The 16,322-nt window shown below is 45.5% G+C and overlaps 1 protein-coding gene across 1 annotated transcript; it reads left to right on the top strand.

The window, feature by feature from the left end:
• The first annotated feature begins 3,207 nt into the window (after positions 1-3,207).
• LOC107392417 (peroxisome proliferator-activated receptor gamma coactivator-related protein 1) lies at positions 3,208-12,757 on the top strand. The gene is made up of 11 exons (XM_015970217.3): positions 3,208-3,517; positions 4,950-5,042; positions 5,169-5,333; positions 5,461-6,877; positions 9,530-9,583; positions 9,643-10,339; positions 10,417-10,620; positions 10,719-10,785; positions 10,866-10,987; positions 12,210-12,361; positions 12,443-12,757. Exons 1-11 carry the CDS (start codon positions 3,437-3,439, stop codon positions 12,544-12,546), a joined length of 3,156 nt encoding a protein of 1,051 aa, XP_015825703.3. The 5' UTR covers positions 3,208-3,436; the 3' UTR covers positions 12,547-12,757.
• The last annotated feature ends 3,565 nt before the right edge of the window (positions 12,758-16,322 follow it).

Here is a 16,322-nt window from a genome sequence, read left to right as displayed (position 1 = left end):
ACCTGTCACTCAGCGGGCTCTCCAGATGTTTTAGTCCGGTTCCTGTACCAAACACAGCGTACAGCTGGGTGCAAACACAAGGTTAACGCGGGGTTTGTATGCGTGTCTGACTCGTCTGAATTCTGCCTCCGAGTGAGGGACCCGCCCTCGCTTGGCTGCTCTTCTCAGTGTTTCCAGTCACCCGGATGCTCAGCCATGCAGGGCTTTCTGTGCGTGCACTTCCATGGCCTTTCAGGTATTGTGTAACGGTCTTTAACTGGACACCAGCGGGACACCGACAGCTGACTCGCTGATGGTACTGATGAGATAAGGAGCCTTTGTCCCCGTCTTTACCGTAGGCAAGTTTTTTATTTTTTATTTTGTTACTTTCATAGCAGAAGGGGAGGAAAGCCGTCCCACAAGGCTCAGAGAACATCTGTTAGTGAGAGCTGAGAGATCCAGGAGAGCACAACTCCACCGACGCGGGATCCTGCTTTTTACTGCTGAGATAGACACACACACACACACACACACACACACACACACACACACACACACACCAAAAGTGAAGTCTGGCACTCGGCTCTATGGAGCCTAATGGTGCCGATTGGGTGAATTTCCTGAGGGAGAAGTGGGACAGACCTGCTGCAGAGTGGGTTAAAAGTGTTTGTGCATGTGGGCCCGTGTACTGACATGGTTGTTGAGCTGTGGATGCTGCAGTAAGGTGACCCACTTATGCAGCACACACAGCCTCTCACCCGCTGGAGACTGTTTGGCCCTGTTTCAGACAGAGAGGTGAAAGATAAGAGCGAAGTTGGTGCCTGGGATGAAGAGCAGGAGTAAGAGCTGAGAGGAAACACGCCATGAGGCGGGAGCCCCGGCACATCCCAGAATAAATAAAATAAAAGGATTGCTCTGTATTATGGAAAACACGTATACGTGAGGTTTTATTTTAGTTTGGACTTCATGACATTCAACACAAAGGCCAGCTGGTGGTGTGCAGAGAGAAGAGAAAATAAAACAATAAAACTATCTATAATTAATGGTTTCTAGCAGCAGAGGCAGTTACCACAGAGCTATTAACTCATAACTTTAGAAAAGCTGCAGACAGTGTAATGGTTATGCAACAGCCCCATCTAGTGGAAGCAAAGAGTAGCTGCATGTTTGTCGGTTTAAATCGGTCTGATTTCCTAATAAACAATAAGTTTGATTATATGTTTAAACTTTATTTGGTAGTGTCCCTGAAACAACACATATTACTAATATAAGACCAGGACTTTCTCACAACAAACCCATGTGGGTTCACAGGGAGACAGGAGTCCTCCTCCTCCATCCTAAACCTGCTCACTAACTAAACATCACTCCTGTGCTGGCCTCGTTACATTGACTCCCTGAAGCTTTTTGGCTAAGTTTAAAGTTCTGTGCTTCTTCCGCTCTCTTTGTGGTGGTGCTCCTCCATAACCCCATCACGAACTCTACGCGCCGCTGACCTGGAGCTACCGACCAGAGGTGATCGGGCTTTTCTCTCTGGAATGAGCTTCCACATGTAAGTTGAACTGTAACCATCGCTGCAGGTCCTAAAGAGTCGTTTAAGATTCATTTTTATTGTTTGGCTTTTACGTGACTTGGTTTTATGCTTTTGTGCTCCTTTTACGTTTTATGTTGCTTTTGTCTCCTTTTTATTGCTCTCTATGTTTTATAGCCCCCTCCTTTCGGTTTACAGTCATTAGCATGCATGCTACTAGCATCAGCGGTCTCTCCTCTGCCTCGGACAAACTGAGAACACTCCTCTTACTCAGCGCTGACTTTACTCAGCAGTTAGCTGACTTTGAAGCCCAGAGATGGATTTGAACAGCTCAGTAATCTGCTGCTGACAGAGAAAGCACACCAACCAACTTCCACCCAGATGATCAAACTCCAGCTTAGCTCCACCAGAAGGACTCTGGAGCTGCTGTAGTGTTTATCTCTCCTCCCTGACACACTGACCCACAGCGTGGTCCAGATGCTCAGATGTTCTCCATGTTCAGCAGCACTAACCTGTGTGAGCACCTGCTGTCTGTGATGAAGATGAACAGAACACCTCAGGTGTGTGGCTGGAACAGGTGAGCATCACAGTAAATCAGAGTGGAGCAAACTGGGAATGGATTATTTAGGTTTTATGAACCTTTTCTGCTCCAATGCATGAAAGTTAATAGGTGAGATTTTGCATTTTCATTATAGAGAATTACTATTTTTTGGTTTTTGTTGTTGACCTGTAAAAAATATTGAACCTACTTTAAAACAGGAACTGGAAAGGCTACAGATAAATGAGTAGAATAGAAAATCCCTGTATTGTCCCTCAGTGGGGAAAGCTCAGTGTGACAGCAGCAATAACGTTCATTACAGGAGCAGAAAAGGAGTAAAAATAAACAAGAAGACAACATTAAATAGAAATAGTTAAAATAATCAAAATATGTTAAAAATGCTGTATATATACATAATTTAAGGAATAAAAAAAACACATAAGTAACGAATACCACTGGTGATGTGTGCTTTAACAAATTTGCTCGTGTTGGTTATTCCACATTCAGTGTTGCTGCAAAAATAAGTTCGTTTCCAAATAAAAAGGTTCAATCATTCAGATCTGTAGTTAAAGGAAAATGAGCACATTTAGCGTCACGTTTTTAAAATACTGAGTTTGGCAATGGCCCAGCAACTTCGTCCCAGTCTTTCCCTTGGGTTAGGGTTAGGATAATGTTTCATCTTTGGCCACTAGGTGTCGCCTTCATTAAAAAAATAAAAAGCTCAACCCTGAACTTTTACAAATTCTATCTCCACAAATGCAAGTATAGTAACCAAAAACCTAATTTCAAGCACTATTATAGTGACACTCTATCTTATATAAAATTGATTAGTGGATCACTAAACAACAAAGCTTTAAAAACTATAACTATTTGCACCACCTATAATTTATTGGATGTGTGTAACATTTCTGTAGTGCACCCCCTGGCATATGTTTCATCTTCTTTGTTCAATTTTGTATGCAATTTGTTTGTATACTTATCACCATGTTCAATAAAGTTTTGGGAAAAAAACTGAACTTTTACATTTCAAAATCAAACAGAAGTGCGTTAATTTTGTTCAACTCCTAAAAACTGATTGCATGTGTCCATTACCTTTGATGTTTGCAGACTTTAGTTAATCTATTTCAGTTCCAAACTAACTGGTTAAAAACAGCAGCGTCTCAAATTTACATATTTTTTTCTTGGTGGGAAAATAAAAGATTTTTAGGTGAAACTTACGCTGAAAGGGCCCGTTCCTTATAACTGACCCCGGATCGGACTACTTCCCGCCATTCCGCTCTCCCAGTAAAAGCTTTTGCGTACAATCTGATCTGAGATCGGCTCTTTATTCTCGTTTCCCGCCATTGACCACGTGATCCCGTCCGGCCTGCCAGGGGGCCGTGTGGAGGGGGAAGATGGCGGCTCAGCTCAGTGGGGAAGACGTTCATTTAAATACCGGCAAAAGCGAATTTCTGCTCTACAACGCCTCCGACGAGGTACGGCTTTACCTGTGTTAGCTTGTCGGTGACTGGAACCGGATGTTGTTAGCCGCGGTTCGCTGGCGCGCGAGGTCACATGTGCTGGTAGCGACACGTGGCTGAAACCGAAGCACCGAGCAGGAAGATGGCTGAGATTCGCTTCACGTTTGAGCTGTTCAGGAATGAACCGCTCCATGAAAGCGTGAATAACGTCACCATTAATCCTCACATAATGTCTGCCTGCAGAAAACATAAGTGGATGAGTTCCTAGTTAGCACGAGATGTTCTGATAAGCTTCTGGTTTCTGCTTTGAAGCTTCTGACGTGCAGTTGGTTTCCTTCAGAAACGCTACAAGTCCATTAGAACTAGTGCGTTAGTGACTAGTTCGACTAGGTTAACACAGATGGACCGCTCCCGTCTCCTGAACAGCTCGACGCCATCAAACCTCCGCTGTTAAAACCAAGCCGTGTGTTCGTGCACGCGGGTGCTGGCTGTAATAGACTCCCCACCTGTTAGATCAGCTGGGACGGTGTGGTGTCGAAGTCCTCCAGTCCTCTTTTATATCTAGTTTTGTTTTATTGGCTTGACAATCATCTCTGAAATCACGAGTGCTGTTTACTTTGGGTTTTAGCCTAGCTCGGATAGACCCGCGTCCTTTCTCACTTGAAGGTGTTTTAGTTTAAACCACATCTCACCTGGTTAGTGAACGTAAACGTTGGCCTGAGCTACTGCTAACTCCTGCTGGGACAGCATGAATACCACATCCATCCCTTTGGCTTCAGATCCCACCTTCCAAACCAGTTTTCCTCAGGCCTCCTTGCGCTTGTGAACAGGGCTGCACCATTGTAGGAAACCCTGCGTATGCCTTGACAGTGATTAATATTGCGATGACGATATTAGGTGCGATAAATAAAAACTTCACTCGGGAACAAAAATGATCAAAAACAAAGAAATAATAAAATGACTAAAAAAATCATAAAAATTAGAAAATACAAAAGCTGCGAGGAAAGAGGAAAGGAAAATGAACAAGAAGAGGTAATCAGCGTACCCCGGGAAAAGCGGAACAAAGCTTACTCAGGTGTTTGCTAACCATCAAACTTAGGGGGTGGGGGGGCATCTGACCTATGAGGACCTCCCAAATGGGTGAAGGGCTCCATCTGATTAGTTAAAAAGCATCATGCTTCCATTTGACAGAATGCATTATGGGTAGCAAACATTTGAGCAGACATTCATTGTGATATTTATCTGTTTTTTGCTATATGCATCTTGCGCATGCTGATATCATGATAACGATATATTTGCGATATCCTGTAAGTCTAGAAAGTCTTCTACGTTGTAGGAAGTGTTTGAATTCGGGTCGCGTGGAAGTTAACGGAGTGTTTTCCACCAGCAAAAGGCTGAAATCTGTACGACGCTGCACTTCCTTAATAACGATTGTGTGTTTTTGCAGTTGGTCCTTCAGGATGGAGGGGACCTGAACAGTCAGTCGTGTGTGGATCACTCCATCTTAGCCATTTTTGAAGACTCCGGTGTTTGTTCAGAGGTCAGAACAACGGCGTTACGGCTGCTGGTTTATTGTTGGAGTCACACTTGCTAAAGTTCTCAGTGACGGCCTTTTCAGGCATTTACAGATGAGTGGCTCAAGTTTGCCTCCGTTTTTCTTTTTCAGAGCAAGAACAACATGGAGGAAGACAGCGAGACGCTCCTCTCTGCTCTGGCTGAGATGCTGGACCGTGTGGAGGAGGACGGAGACGAGACGTTTTCTCCCTTTGACGTCCTGCCGAACACCGGGCTCATCAGCCAAACGCTGATCAGAGGCGAGGACGTCTCTCAGGTGGGCAGAAATGATGATCAGAATGAAGGGTGTGATCCAGAAATAACTGTGTTTATCTGTTTGGATCACCAATTAGCCACAAAAGACGTGTCAGACCAACGTTTTCTTCTTTTTTTCATCTCTTTAGGAACCGTCACCTTCTCAGAGACATCGACCAAAACCCAAAAGTAAAACTGGGCGTAAAGAAGAAAACAAGGTTCTTCCTAAAGCGTTGGAGGCTACAGTGGAAGTTTTCACGTCCACCTCCCTCATTAGCCTCGTAAATCTCATGCACCCCTACTGTTTCAAGCTTCAGGTGGAGAAGGACAAACCAGGAAGTAGGCCGTCCCTGTTCTCTCGGGAAGAGGTGTGGAAGTACGAACAGCCCACCGAAGAGAACGACGAGGAGATCCATGTTGTGTCGGAGGATGAGGCGCCTGTAAAAAGGACCGAGGAGGGCGTAAAAGGAGAGAAGAGTAGCTGTCTGAAGGGCGTGTTGCTGAATGGAAACCCGCCCAGAGCCGTGTCCTCCAGAGACAGGAAGAGGGTGAGCTTCGGTCCTGTTCACGTGGCCTCGTTGGATGAGTCAGAGGAAGAAGGACTCGGGGGTGGAAGTGGGCGTGGCACAGGACCAGAACCTCTACAGAGCACAAAAGCAGCAGAAACCCCAGAAGCACTTCAACTCTCATCCCTCGTATCTGAGAGAAACGATGGACAGATTAATAATCAGCAAGACGGAGGAAAGAGAAGCAGGACGAGGGCGAAGTCGCTCAGTCTGCAGGAGTACAGGAAGCTTCGCCAGAGCCGCAGACCCTTGGTGGAGCAGCGGGGGGACCACACCACCAGGTGGCCCTCTATCACAGAGTCCCCCAGGGAGCTGACCCCCATCCTCTGTTTTCAGGGTCAGAATCAGAACTTCACTGACCCAAACCTTCATCAACCTTCGGTCCACTGTGACTGTCCACCACACCGCCCTAGTCCCATCTCATCTCACCAATCCCACACCAGATTAAAAAGCTCAAGAACCGAATCCAAAATCATCTCGCCTACGAGTCCACTGCTAGAGGACACGACCACCCCAAACGTCACTGTGCTAGAAGCCATTAGCACTGATCCTCCAAACCCCGTCCTCCTCCCTCTGCCTGTTCCTCGCACACCCCCTAACCCCCCACCACAGTCCAGATCGGGGACAGGATTACAGCCGCGCTCCAGGCGGCGACGAGGTCAGAATGCACAGACACCGGGCGCTCCATCAGAGCCAAAGCCACATCTGTCGTCTCCAGACGAAGATCTAGGGCTGGACGACGCCGCTCTGCCTCAGGAAGTCAAAGCCACCAAAACACCTCCAGATGGTTCCTCTGCATCTCCACCTCAAACCCCAAACTGCAACAGAAATTCAGAGTCCAGTCTGAGAGAGACCAACAGAGACGAGCTGCCACCCAACAGTCCAGTTCAATCTAGAACGGGTCCTGCACCACCTCCTGTGGAGCTAAAGGAGGAGGCGCAGCAAGAACGGTCGTCTCCTCAAACGGACCCCAGAGAGCCGAGGGTTGCAGTGGCATCAGGTGATGATGTAGCGTTGTTCAGGAATAACAGCGCAGACACAGGAGCTTTAGTTTCAGCAGAGAGCCTGCCTCTGACGGGACGAACGGAACGTTTAGAGCAGCGTTCACTCACAGAGGCGGTCCGCGTGCGTTAGCGAGGTTAGCCCAAAGACCGAAATACGGTTAAAACGCACATCCAGGTAAATACACACATCCAGGTAAATACACACATCCAGGTAAATATACACATCAAGGTAAATACACACATCCAGGTAAATACACACATCCAGGTAAATACACACATCAAGGTAAATACACACGTCCAGGTAAATACACACATCCAGGTAAATACACACATCAAGGTAAATACACACGTCCAGGTAAATACACACATCCAGGTGAATACACACATCAAGGTAAATACACACATCAAGGTAAATACACACATCCAGGTAAATACACACGTCCAGGAAAATACACACATCCAGGTAAATACACACGTCCAGGTAAATACACACATCCAGGTGAATACACACATCAAGGTAAATACACACATCCAGGTAAATACACACGTCCAGGTAAATACACACGTCCAGGTAAATACACACGTCAAGGTAAATACACACGTCCAGGTAAATACACACGTCCAGGTAAATACACACATCCAGGTAAATACACACATCCAGGTAAATACACACGTCCAGGTAAATACACACATCCAGGTAAATACACACATCAAGGTAAATACACACGTCCAGGTAAATACACACGTCCAGGTAAATACACACATCCAGGTAAATACACACATCCAGGTAAATACACACATCAAGGTAAATACACACGTCCAGGTAAATACACACATCCAGGTAAATACACACATCCAGGTAAATACACACGTCCAGGTAAATACACACATCCAGGTAAATACACACGTCCAGGTAAATACACACATCCAGGTAAATACACACATCAATGTAAATACACACATCAAGGTAAATACACACGTCCAGGTAAATACACACGTCCAGGTAAATACACACATCCAGGTAAATACACACATCAAGGTAAATACACACGTCCAGGTAAATACACACATCCAGGTAAATACACACATCCAGGTAAATACACACGTCCAGGTAAATACACACATCCAGGTAAATACACACGTCCAGGTAAATACACACATCCAGGTAAATACACACATCAAGGTAAATACACACGTCCAGGTAAATACACACGTCCAGGTAAATACACACATCAAGGTAAATACACACATCAAGGTAAATACACACGTCCAGGTAAATACACACATCCAGGTAAATACACACATCCAGGTAAATACACACATCCAGGTGAATACACACATCAAGGTAAATACACACATCCAGGTAAATACACACATCAAGGTAAATACACACGTCCAGGTAAATACACACGTCCAGGTAAATACACACGTCCAGGTAAATACACACGTCCAGGTAAATACACACGTCCAGGTAAATACACACATCCAGGTAAATACACACATCCAGGTAAATACACACGTCCAGGTAAATACACACGTCCAGGTAAATACACACGTCCAGGTAAATACACACGTCCAGGTAAATACACACATCCAGGTAAATACACACGTCCAGGTAAATACACACGTCCAGGTAAATACACACGTCCAGGTAAATACACACGTCCAGGTAAATACACACATCAAGGTAAATACACACGTCCAGGTAAATACACACATCCAGGTAAATACACACATCCAGGTAAATACACACGTCCAGGTAAATACACACGTCCAGGTAAATACACACGTCCAGGTAAATACACACATCAAGGTAAATACACACGTCCAGGTAAATACACACATCCAGGTAAATACACACATCCAGGTAAATACACACATCAAGGTAAATACACACATCCAGGTAAATACACACGTCCAGGTAAATACACACGTCCAGGTAAATACACACATCCAGGTAAATACACACGTCCAGGTAAATACACACATCCAGGTAAATACACACATCAAGGTAAATACACACGTCCAGGTAAATACACACATCCAGGTAAATACACACGTCCAGGTAAATACACACATCAAGGTAACTACACACATCCAGGTAAATACACACGTCCAGGTAAATACACACATCCAGGTAAATACACACATCAAGGTAAATACACACATCCAGGTAAATACACACATCAAGGTAAATGCACACATCCAGGTAAATACACACATCCAGGTAAATACACAAATCAAGGTAAATACACACATCAAGGTAAATACACACATGCAGGTAAATACGCACATCAAGGTAAATGCACACATCAATGTAAATACACACATCAATGTAAATACACACATCCAGGTAAATACACACATCCAGGTAAATACACACATCCAGGTAAATACACACATCCAGGTAAATACACACATCAAGGTAAATACACACGTCCAGGTTTAAGAAGGGTGAGCAGTTACAGCGCAGAAGGTGCAGCATAAGAAACACCATCCAGAGGCTGATGAACACATGAATGTTTTCATGTAACAGTTACTAGAGATGAGGAAGTTTTAGATCTTTATTCTAAGTAAAGGTAAACAACAACAGGTGAACTAAAACAACAAACCCTTCAGCAGCTATAATCGTTCCTCTGCTCTGCCAGGAATCGAAGCTCCGGATCCGACCGGCCTGCTGGAGCAGTTCGAGGAGACACAAGGTGAGCCGACATTTAATAAAAACCGACATCAGGCTTCTAACTTCTCTGTGTGGTTGCAGCTAAAGAGCACGAGGCTCCTCGGGTCGAGTCCGGACTTGGTACTGCTTCCTCGCCTTCAAACCAAGAAACAGACGTTCTGGTAGAGCCGAACAAACTTGGAGGACCGGAGAGGACTTCCAGGTCTCCGCTGAAATGTCCCGCAGCTCCAAGTGACTCGAGGACTCTGTTAGATGTCCGAACGCTGGAGCCCGTGGACATCCCAGATCCCGTCCGGACTGAAGTCGTTCAGAGTTCTCAACGAGATGAGCCCACAAGACGTAACGGTCCTCCATCCAAGTCCGTTCAGGTCATTGAGCCACGTCCTCTCCCGTCTAAGAGGATCCACACAGGTCCAGCAGAGGCTCCGGCCCCCCGCGCATTTTCACACTTATCCTTTGATCACGATTACTGCGGGTCGGCCGACCTCCCCCCTGGATCTCGGTGCAGCCAAACATCTGAACCCTCCACGGAGCAGCAGCAGGAGTCTGTTGTGCTGCTACACTCGGAAAAACCCTGGGTCGGTCCTGAAGCTCTGCAGCTTTCAGAGGGAGCGGTGACGGAGGGCGTTGGTGTCGACAACATCCAGTTCCTCCCTACACCTCCACCCAGCCCTCCTGTCAGGGGCCGGGAAAAGAGGAGGTATCGGAGGAGATCTCCAGACTCCAGCTCCTCCTCATCCTGCAGCAGCTGTGGTTGTTGTTCTCCGAAGAGACGAAGGTGCTCCTCCGCTGTTGTTTGTTTTTATTCAAGCGTTTTGTTTACAGTTTTCACCGCCACTTTGTCTCGGCCCACAGGATCCACCGCAGGCACTCGGGGAGCAGTTCCTGTTTGTCGTCTCCCTCTTCCCGTGTCTCCCGCTCCGCTCCTCCGCTCTGCAGTTTGTCTTTTTCCAGATCCACTTACAGCAGGTCCAGGTCCCGGTCCTGGTCCAGGTCCCCCTCACAGACCCGCTCACCGTCTCCAGCGAGTCGTCGTAGAAGGTGGAGGGAAGTGCGCAGGTCGGTTACCTGTCTTTGTCGAGTTCAGCTGATCATTTCAGTCAGCCGTGCAGTTTGTTGACACAACGTTTTCCATCTTCCTCTTTCTGCTCCTGCAGCAGCAGCAGGGAGTCCCGGAGGCTCCAGAGGGAGCAGGAGGTCCGGATTCAGAAACTTAAAGCCATAGTGAGTAAACTTTGTGGAACGTCAGCTGTTCTCCAGCTCCTCCCTTCAGCTGGCGGTGATGGTTTCCATCGTTTTGACAGGATGAGCGCAGAGTGGTGTACGTGGGCCGCATTCGTAGAACAATGACACACAGTGAACTTCAGGAGCGCTTTTCTCAGTTCGGGGAGGTGGAGTGTGTGTCGCTCCACTTCAGGGATCGAGGGTGAGTACGCTCGGTGATCGTTCCGTCTTGGTCCAGCTTCTTCTGGATCCAGGCATCAAAGGTGTTGTTCACTGAAAACCACGTTTTAATGATTGTGTCTGATTCTAACGGGTGACTGAGATTTTCATGTAGCTTGAGCATGAAATAGTCTCCTACACCTATCTCCTGCAGTAGCTTCAGATGGAAAATAGTCTCCTACACCTATCTCCTGCAGTAGCTTCTGATGGAAAATAGTCTCCTACACCTATCTCCTGCAGTAGCTTCTGATGGAAAATAGTCTCCTACACCTATCTCCTGCAGTAGCTTCTGATAGAAAATAGTCTCCTACACCTATCTCCTGCAGTAGCTTCTGATAGAAAATTGTCTCCTACACCTATCTCCTGCAGTAGCTTCTGATGGAAGATAAGTCTCCTACACCTATGTCCTGCAATAGCTTCTGATGGAAAATAGTCTCCTACACCTATCTCCTGCAGTAGCTTCTGATGGAAAATAGTCTCCTACACCTATCTCCTGCAGTAGCTTCTGATGGAAAATAGTCTCCTACACCTATCTCCTGCAGTAGCTTCTGATGGAAAATAGTCTCCTACACCTATCTCCTGCAGTAGCTTTTGATAGAAAATAGTCTCCTACACCTATCTCCTGCAGTAGCTTCTGATAGAAAATTGTCTCCTACACCTATCTCCTGCAGTAGCTTCTGATAGAAGATAGTCTCCTACACCTATCTCCTGCAATAGCTTCTGATAGAAGATAGTCTCCTACACCTATCTCCTGCAGTAGCTTCTGAAAGTTTCCTACACCTATCTCCTGCAGTAGCTTCTGAAAGTTTCCTACACCTATCTCCTGCAGTAGCTTCTGATAGTCTCCTACACTTATCTCCTGCAGTAGCTTCTGATAGTCTCCTACACTTATCTCCTGCAGTAGCTTCTGATGGAAGATAGTCTCCTACACCTATGTCCTGCAGTAGCTTCTGATGGAAGATAGTCTCCTACACCTATCTCCTGCAGTAGCTTCTGATAGTCTCCTACACTTATCTCCTGCAGTAGCTTCAGATAGAAGATAGTCTCCTACACCTATGTCCTGCAGTAGCTTCTGATGGAAGATAGTCTCCTACACCTATCTCCTGCAGTAGCTTCTGATGGTGAAACTCTAGGATAGAAGTTTAGATGTGTTGAAGAAACGAGTGAACCGCTCCTTTAAAGTCTGCTCTAATCTACTCCTACAGCGACCACTATGCCTTTGTCACGTTCTACAACATGAAGGATGCTTTTGCAGCCATCGATAATGGAGGCAAACTACGGAAGCCCGACGAGCTTCCGTTTGACATCTGCTTCGGTGGACGGAGGCAGTTCTGCAGCTCGAACTACGCCGACCTTGGTGAGAAATGAATTTCCTCCCATAATCCAGGAGGAGATCAATTAAAATGCGTTAATCTGCCTGAATGTTGGTTTTTTTCAGACGCTAACAGAGACGCAGAGCCGTCGCCGCCGTGCAGAAGCAGGTTTGAAGACCTGGACTTTGATTTGCTGCTGAAACAGGCCCAGAGAGGCCTGAAGAGGTAGCAGGCTGTGCAGAACAACCTCCCCGCTCCTCACATCCACGTCCAACGTTTAAAGCTGTTACTGCTGAGTTCAGCGCACGTGCACGCTTGCTCTCTACGCTTGCGGTTTTTGAGGTGCTAAGAAAACGTTTGTAGTACTTTTTAAAGGAGAGTTTTGTTACAGCCCGTTGCACTGATGTAGTTTTGTAAAGAACAATAAACCATTTATTGTTTTTGCTGCTTTTTACTTTAATCTGAACATTTTAAACTCTCTTGGCTTTTTTCTGCCGCTGAGGGATTCGGATTTTGGTCTGCGTTTGTAGCTCCTTTTAGGGTTCTACAGCCCCCTAAGGCCCTTCACAACACAATCAGTCATTCATCCATTCACACATGAAGCCACTGCTGCCCTGGGGGTCGCTGACAGAGGCCGGGCTGCTGAACACAGGCACCACCAGCAGGCGAGGCAGCCTTCTCTGTCTGGAGCCGGGATCAACCCGCTCTACCTCCAGAGCTGCTTTCGTCATTCTCACGTATCAACTGCATATCGGAGATCAAGTCTTGGTTTTCCTTCAACTGAACTCAGATGAAACCAAAGTCCTCATCGGGGAGGCTGGAACCGTCTCGTCACCTACCGAGAAAGCCACGGCTTCCTGTCTGGGTCAAATTAAAAGCCTTGGTGTCGTTCTAGACCGTACCGTGTCCTGTTCCTATATCAGTGCAGTCACCCGTACGGGCTACTACCATCTACGAAGTATTAATCGCCTCTGTCCATCACTATAAATGCGCCACCGCGTTAGTCGGCAGTCTGGTCACTTCTCGCCTGGATTATTGTGGTCCGCCTCAGAAGACTACATGAACTTCAGCTGATTCAAAGCTCTGCAGCCCGTATCATCACCAAAACACCTTCATCTGCCCACATCGCCCATTATTCAGCAGCTTCATTGGCTCCCAATAAAGTTCAGCATCATTTACAAATGACTGCTTCTTACATCTAAGGCCATTCATACCCTCGCCCCTCATATCTCCTACAAACATCTACACCCTCAGATTCTGTCAACTATCCACTGCTCGACTGGTCTCCATGGGATCTGCACCATCCCTGTGGAACACCACATCGCTCCACCTCTTTAAATCTGTAATCAATTCTGATTCATTTGTTTTCTGTTCTTGCATCAGTTTTAATCTTTTTAATTCTCTTGTTTGTAATGCACCTTGAGTTTTTAGAAAGGTGCCTCGTATAAATGTTATTTTAGAAAAGAGAGAAAAATGAATGCAGCATTTAGGTCATGCCCAAACCCTAACCACAAGTCTGTTGCAGCTTCCAGGTACCGATGAATTTTAAAAGAACAAGTAAGAAAAGTCTTAACCAGTGAAAACTGGATACTTTTAGACATTTACTGAATCCAATTAGAGCCACAAGGGAATCCTAACTAGTCGCCGCGGGGCAAAAGCTTCACTTAAACAGATGAGATAAGCCTGTAATTTCCATCATATTTACCTCAATTGTGAGACTAATGATTAAAAAAAATCCAGAAAATCACATAGTCTGATTTTAAAGAATTTATTTACAGATTATGGTGGTAAATAATTAAGTGTTTGGTCTAAAGTCCATCTCAGTACTTTGTTTATCCTGTTAATAAGGTCAAACGTGTTCTGTAGTCTCCACAAGGTTTCACACACTGTTGCTGGTATTTTGGCCCAAGAGCTGTGATGCTTTGGGGCTGTTGCTAGGCAACACTGACTTTAACTCCCTCCAGAGATTTCTATGGAGACTGCGTTCAAATCCATTATCGCAAAACGTAAATGGCCACTTATGATATTTGGTCCAAGTTGGGAGGTTTTAAGGTGGAAAGTATCAAATGCATTCATGAGTAATGGGCTCGACACACGGGAGGCGACAAACGACCGCGATCAGCGAAATTTGTCGCTGTCGCTTTTATTACCTGTCACACGGGAGGCGATCCGCGGCAGCGGCCAGCGGCAAAGCCGTCTACGCGTTCTGTTCCATGGCGAAATCGAAACTTCCGTTGTTTTGTTTGGCTGTGTCAGGTTGGAGGGAATTAAGGTTATTTAAGCGGTTCAGAGTTAATAAAGCGGTAGATATGATGTTTCACAAGGTGCTGCTAGAGTTATGTGAAATCTTACTTCTGATTTTACTATAAAACATAATAATAATCAACTTCTCCTCCATGTTTGCTCGGAGATGTGCGGAGCATCCTGTCCGCTCATTGGTCAGTGAATGAAACCTCCGTTGATTGGTCCTCGTCCGAGCTACAGCGATGAAAAGTTGAAAACGTTTCAACTTTCTGGGATCGCGTCGCTGGGTCGTCCGTGCACGACACGTGCACGAGTGCAAACTTTCACACGCACGTTTTTCGCGTTTCGCTTGGTAGGAGAGAAACCCGCGATTATCGCTTTGTCGCGCATGTCTCATTGAAAATGAATGGAGGAGAGGCGATGTCGCCTCCTGTGTGTCGAGCCCATTATGTCAAAGGCATTCTGGTGAACTGTCCCTTTAAAGGCCCAATGTGTGATATTTCATCTTATAAGTTATCAAATTTCTTGTATCACATTCTCAAATTTGTTTTTTTTTTTAATGATAATTCAAACAAGCATTTATTCTAAGCATTATTATTAGCTTTATATTTTAATATTTTAGACAAAAGAAGCAGACCGGTGCTCCATATGGCATGCGCCATCTTAAAATACAGTGACCTTTTAGGGACATACAACATATTAAGCTTCGCATTTGATGTTTGCGTTTTTAAATTTAAACACAATGTAACCTCAAAGAAACAGCAGGGGGCAGAAGTGCGCCTTGTAAGCATGCAGTCTGACAAAGTAACTAAGAAGAAGAAGAAACTAGCCACACCGTACTTCTAGCGATGGAGGATCACACATATTCTACAAGCAAACTTGAGAAACGGGATAGTTTGAAAGCGCTTGAAAGCGCCGATCTTCTAGACTTTATTGCAGCTCTGCCTCTTCCTCTTGTGCGTGGGACGTTGCGGCTGGTTTGAGCAAATTCGGCTCCTTCATCTTGGGATGCTTGCCCTGCTTCTGTCGCATGTCTAACACCTCTGCCTCTCTGTGCGCTGGCACACGTCTGTCCTCTCCCTCTTCCTCTCCCTCGTCCTCTTGTCTGTCTCCACTGATGAACCATCAGATGATATCTGACTCTGTTTACGGAGAGAAAACAATTACAGACTACACTACCTTGTATATTTCCAAAATGGCAAATAGAAATATAACATTTCTCAAATAAAATGAACAAAATATTGTCATTTTTTGTAGTCAGAAGTCATCACTAACTAGCTGCCGCTTGCTATTAGCAAACATAACTGACATAAAAAAGTTTTTCTTATTCAAAACCTATCTCTCAATTTATATGGCAACATAAAAAACCAAGGGTAAGGCTTAAGACACTTCAGCTGCCAAAAGAGAAAGGGGGACTAGCAGTGCCTAACTTGAAATATTATTACTGGGCAGCCCAATTAACAGCGATAGTTCACTGGCTGGAGGGAGATAGGGACCTAATATGGAACCAGATAGAACAAGGCGAAATTAAAGGTACGGAACTGACAGTTTTACCATTCCTTAACCCAAAAGATATCCAGAAATTAAAAGTGGACAACATAATCATAAAACATACTTTGAGGGTCTGGAGGGAAGTAAAGAAAATGCTGAATGACAAGGGTTCTATTTCCCGGGCCATGCCAATACTGGATAGCATCGGGTTCCCCCCATCCAAATTAGACTCGGGGTTTAAAAAATGGGCGAATAAGGGTCTTATAATTC

This window comes from Nothobranchius furzeri, chromosome 6 (assembly GCF_043380555.1).
Source record: "Nothobranchius furzeri strain GRZ-AD chromosome 6, NfurGRZ-RIMD1, whole genome shotgun sequence".
Taxonomy (NCBI): domain Eukaryota; kingdom Metazoa; phylum Chordata; class Actinopteri; order Cyprinodontiformes; family Nothobranchiidae; genus Nothobranchius; species Nothobranchius furzeri.
The sequence above is the reverse complement of the archived record's forward strand: the minus strand, read 5'-3'. Positions and strand labels throughout refer to the sequence as shown.

What these genes read in the sequence shown, in the direction of transcription:
- LOC107392417 (XM_015970217.3), top strand. Translation starts at nt 3,437, where the DNA reads ATGGCGGCTCAGCTCAGTGGGGAAGACGTTCATTTAAATACCGGCAAA. An exon ending in GCAGTTCGAGGAGACACAAG is followed by an intron (nt 9,584 to 9,642) that starts GTGAGCCGACAT and finishes GTGTGGTTGCAG; the next exon opens with CTAAAGAGCACGAGGCTCCT. An exon ending in TTCAGAAACTTAAAGCCATA is followed by an intron (nt 10,786 to 10,865) that starts GTGAGTAAACTT and finishes TCGTTTTGACAG; the next exon opens with GATGAGCGCAGAGTGGTGTA.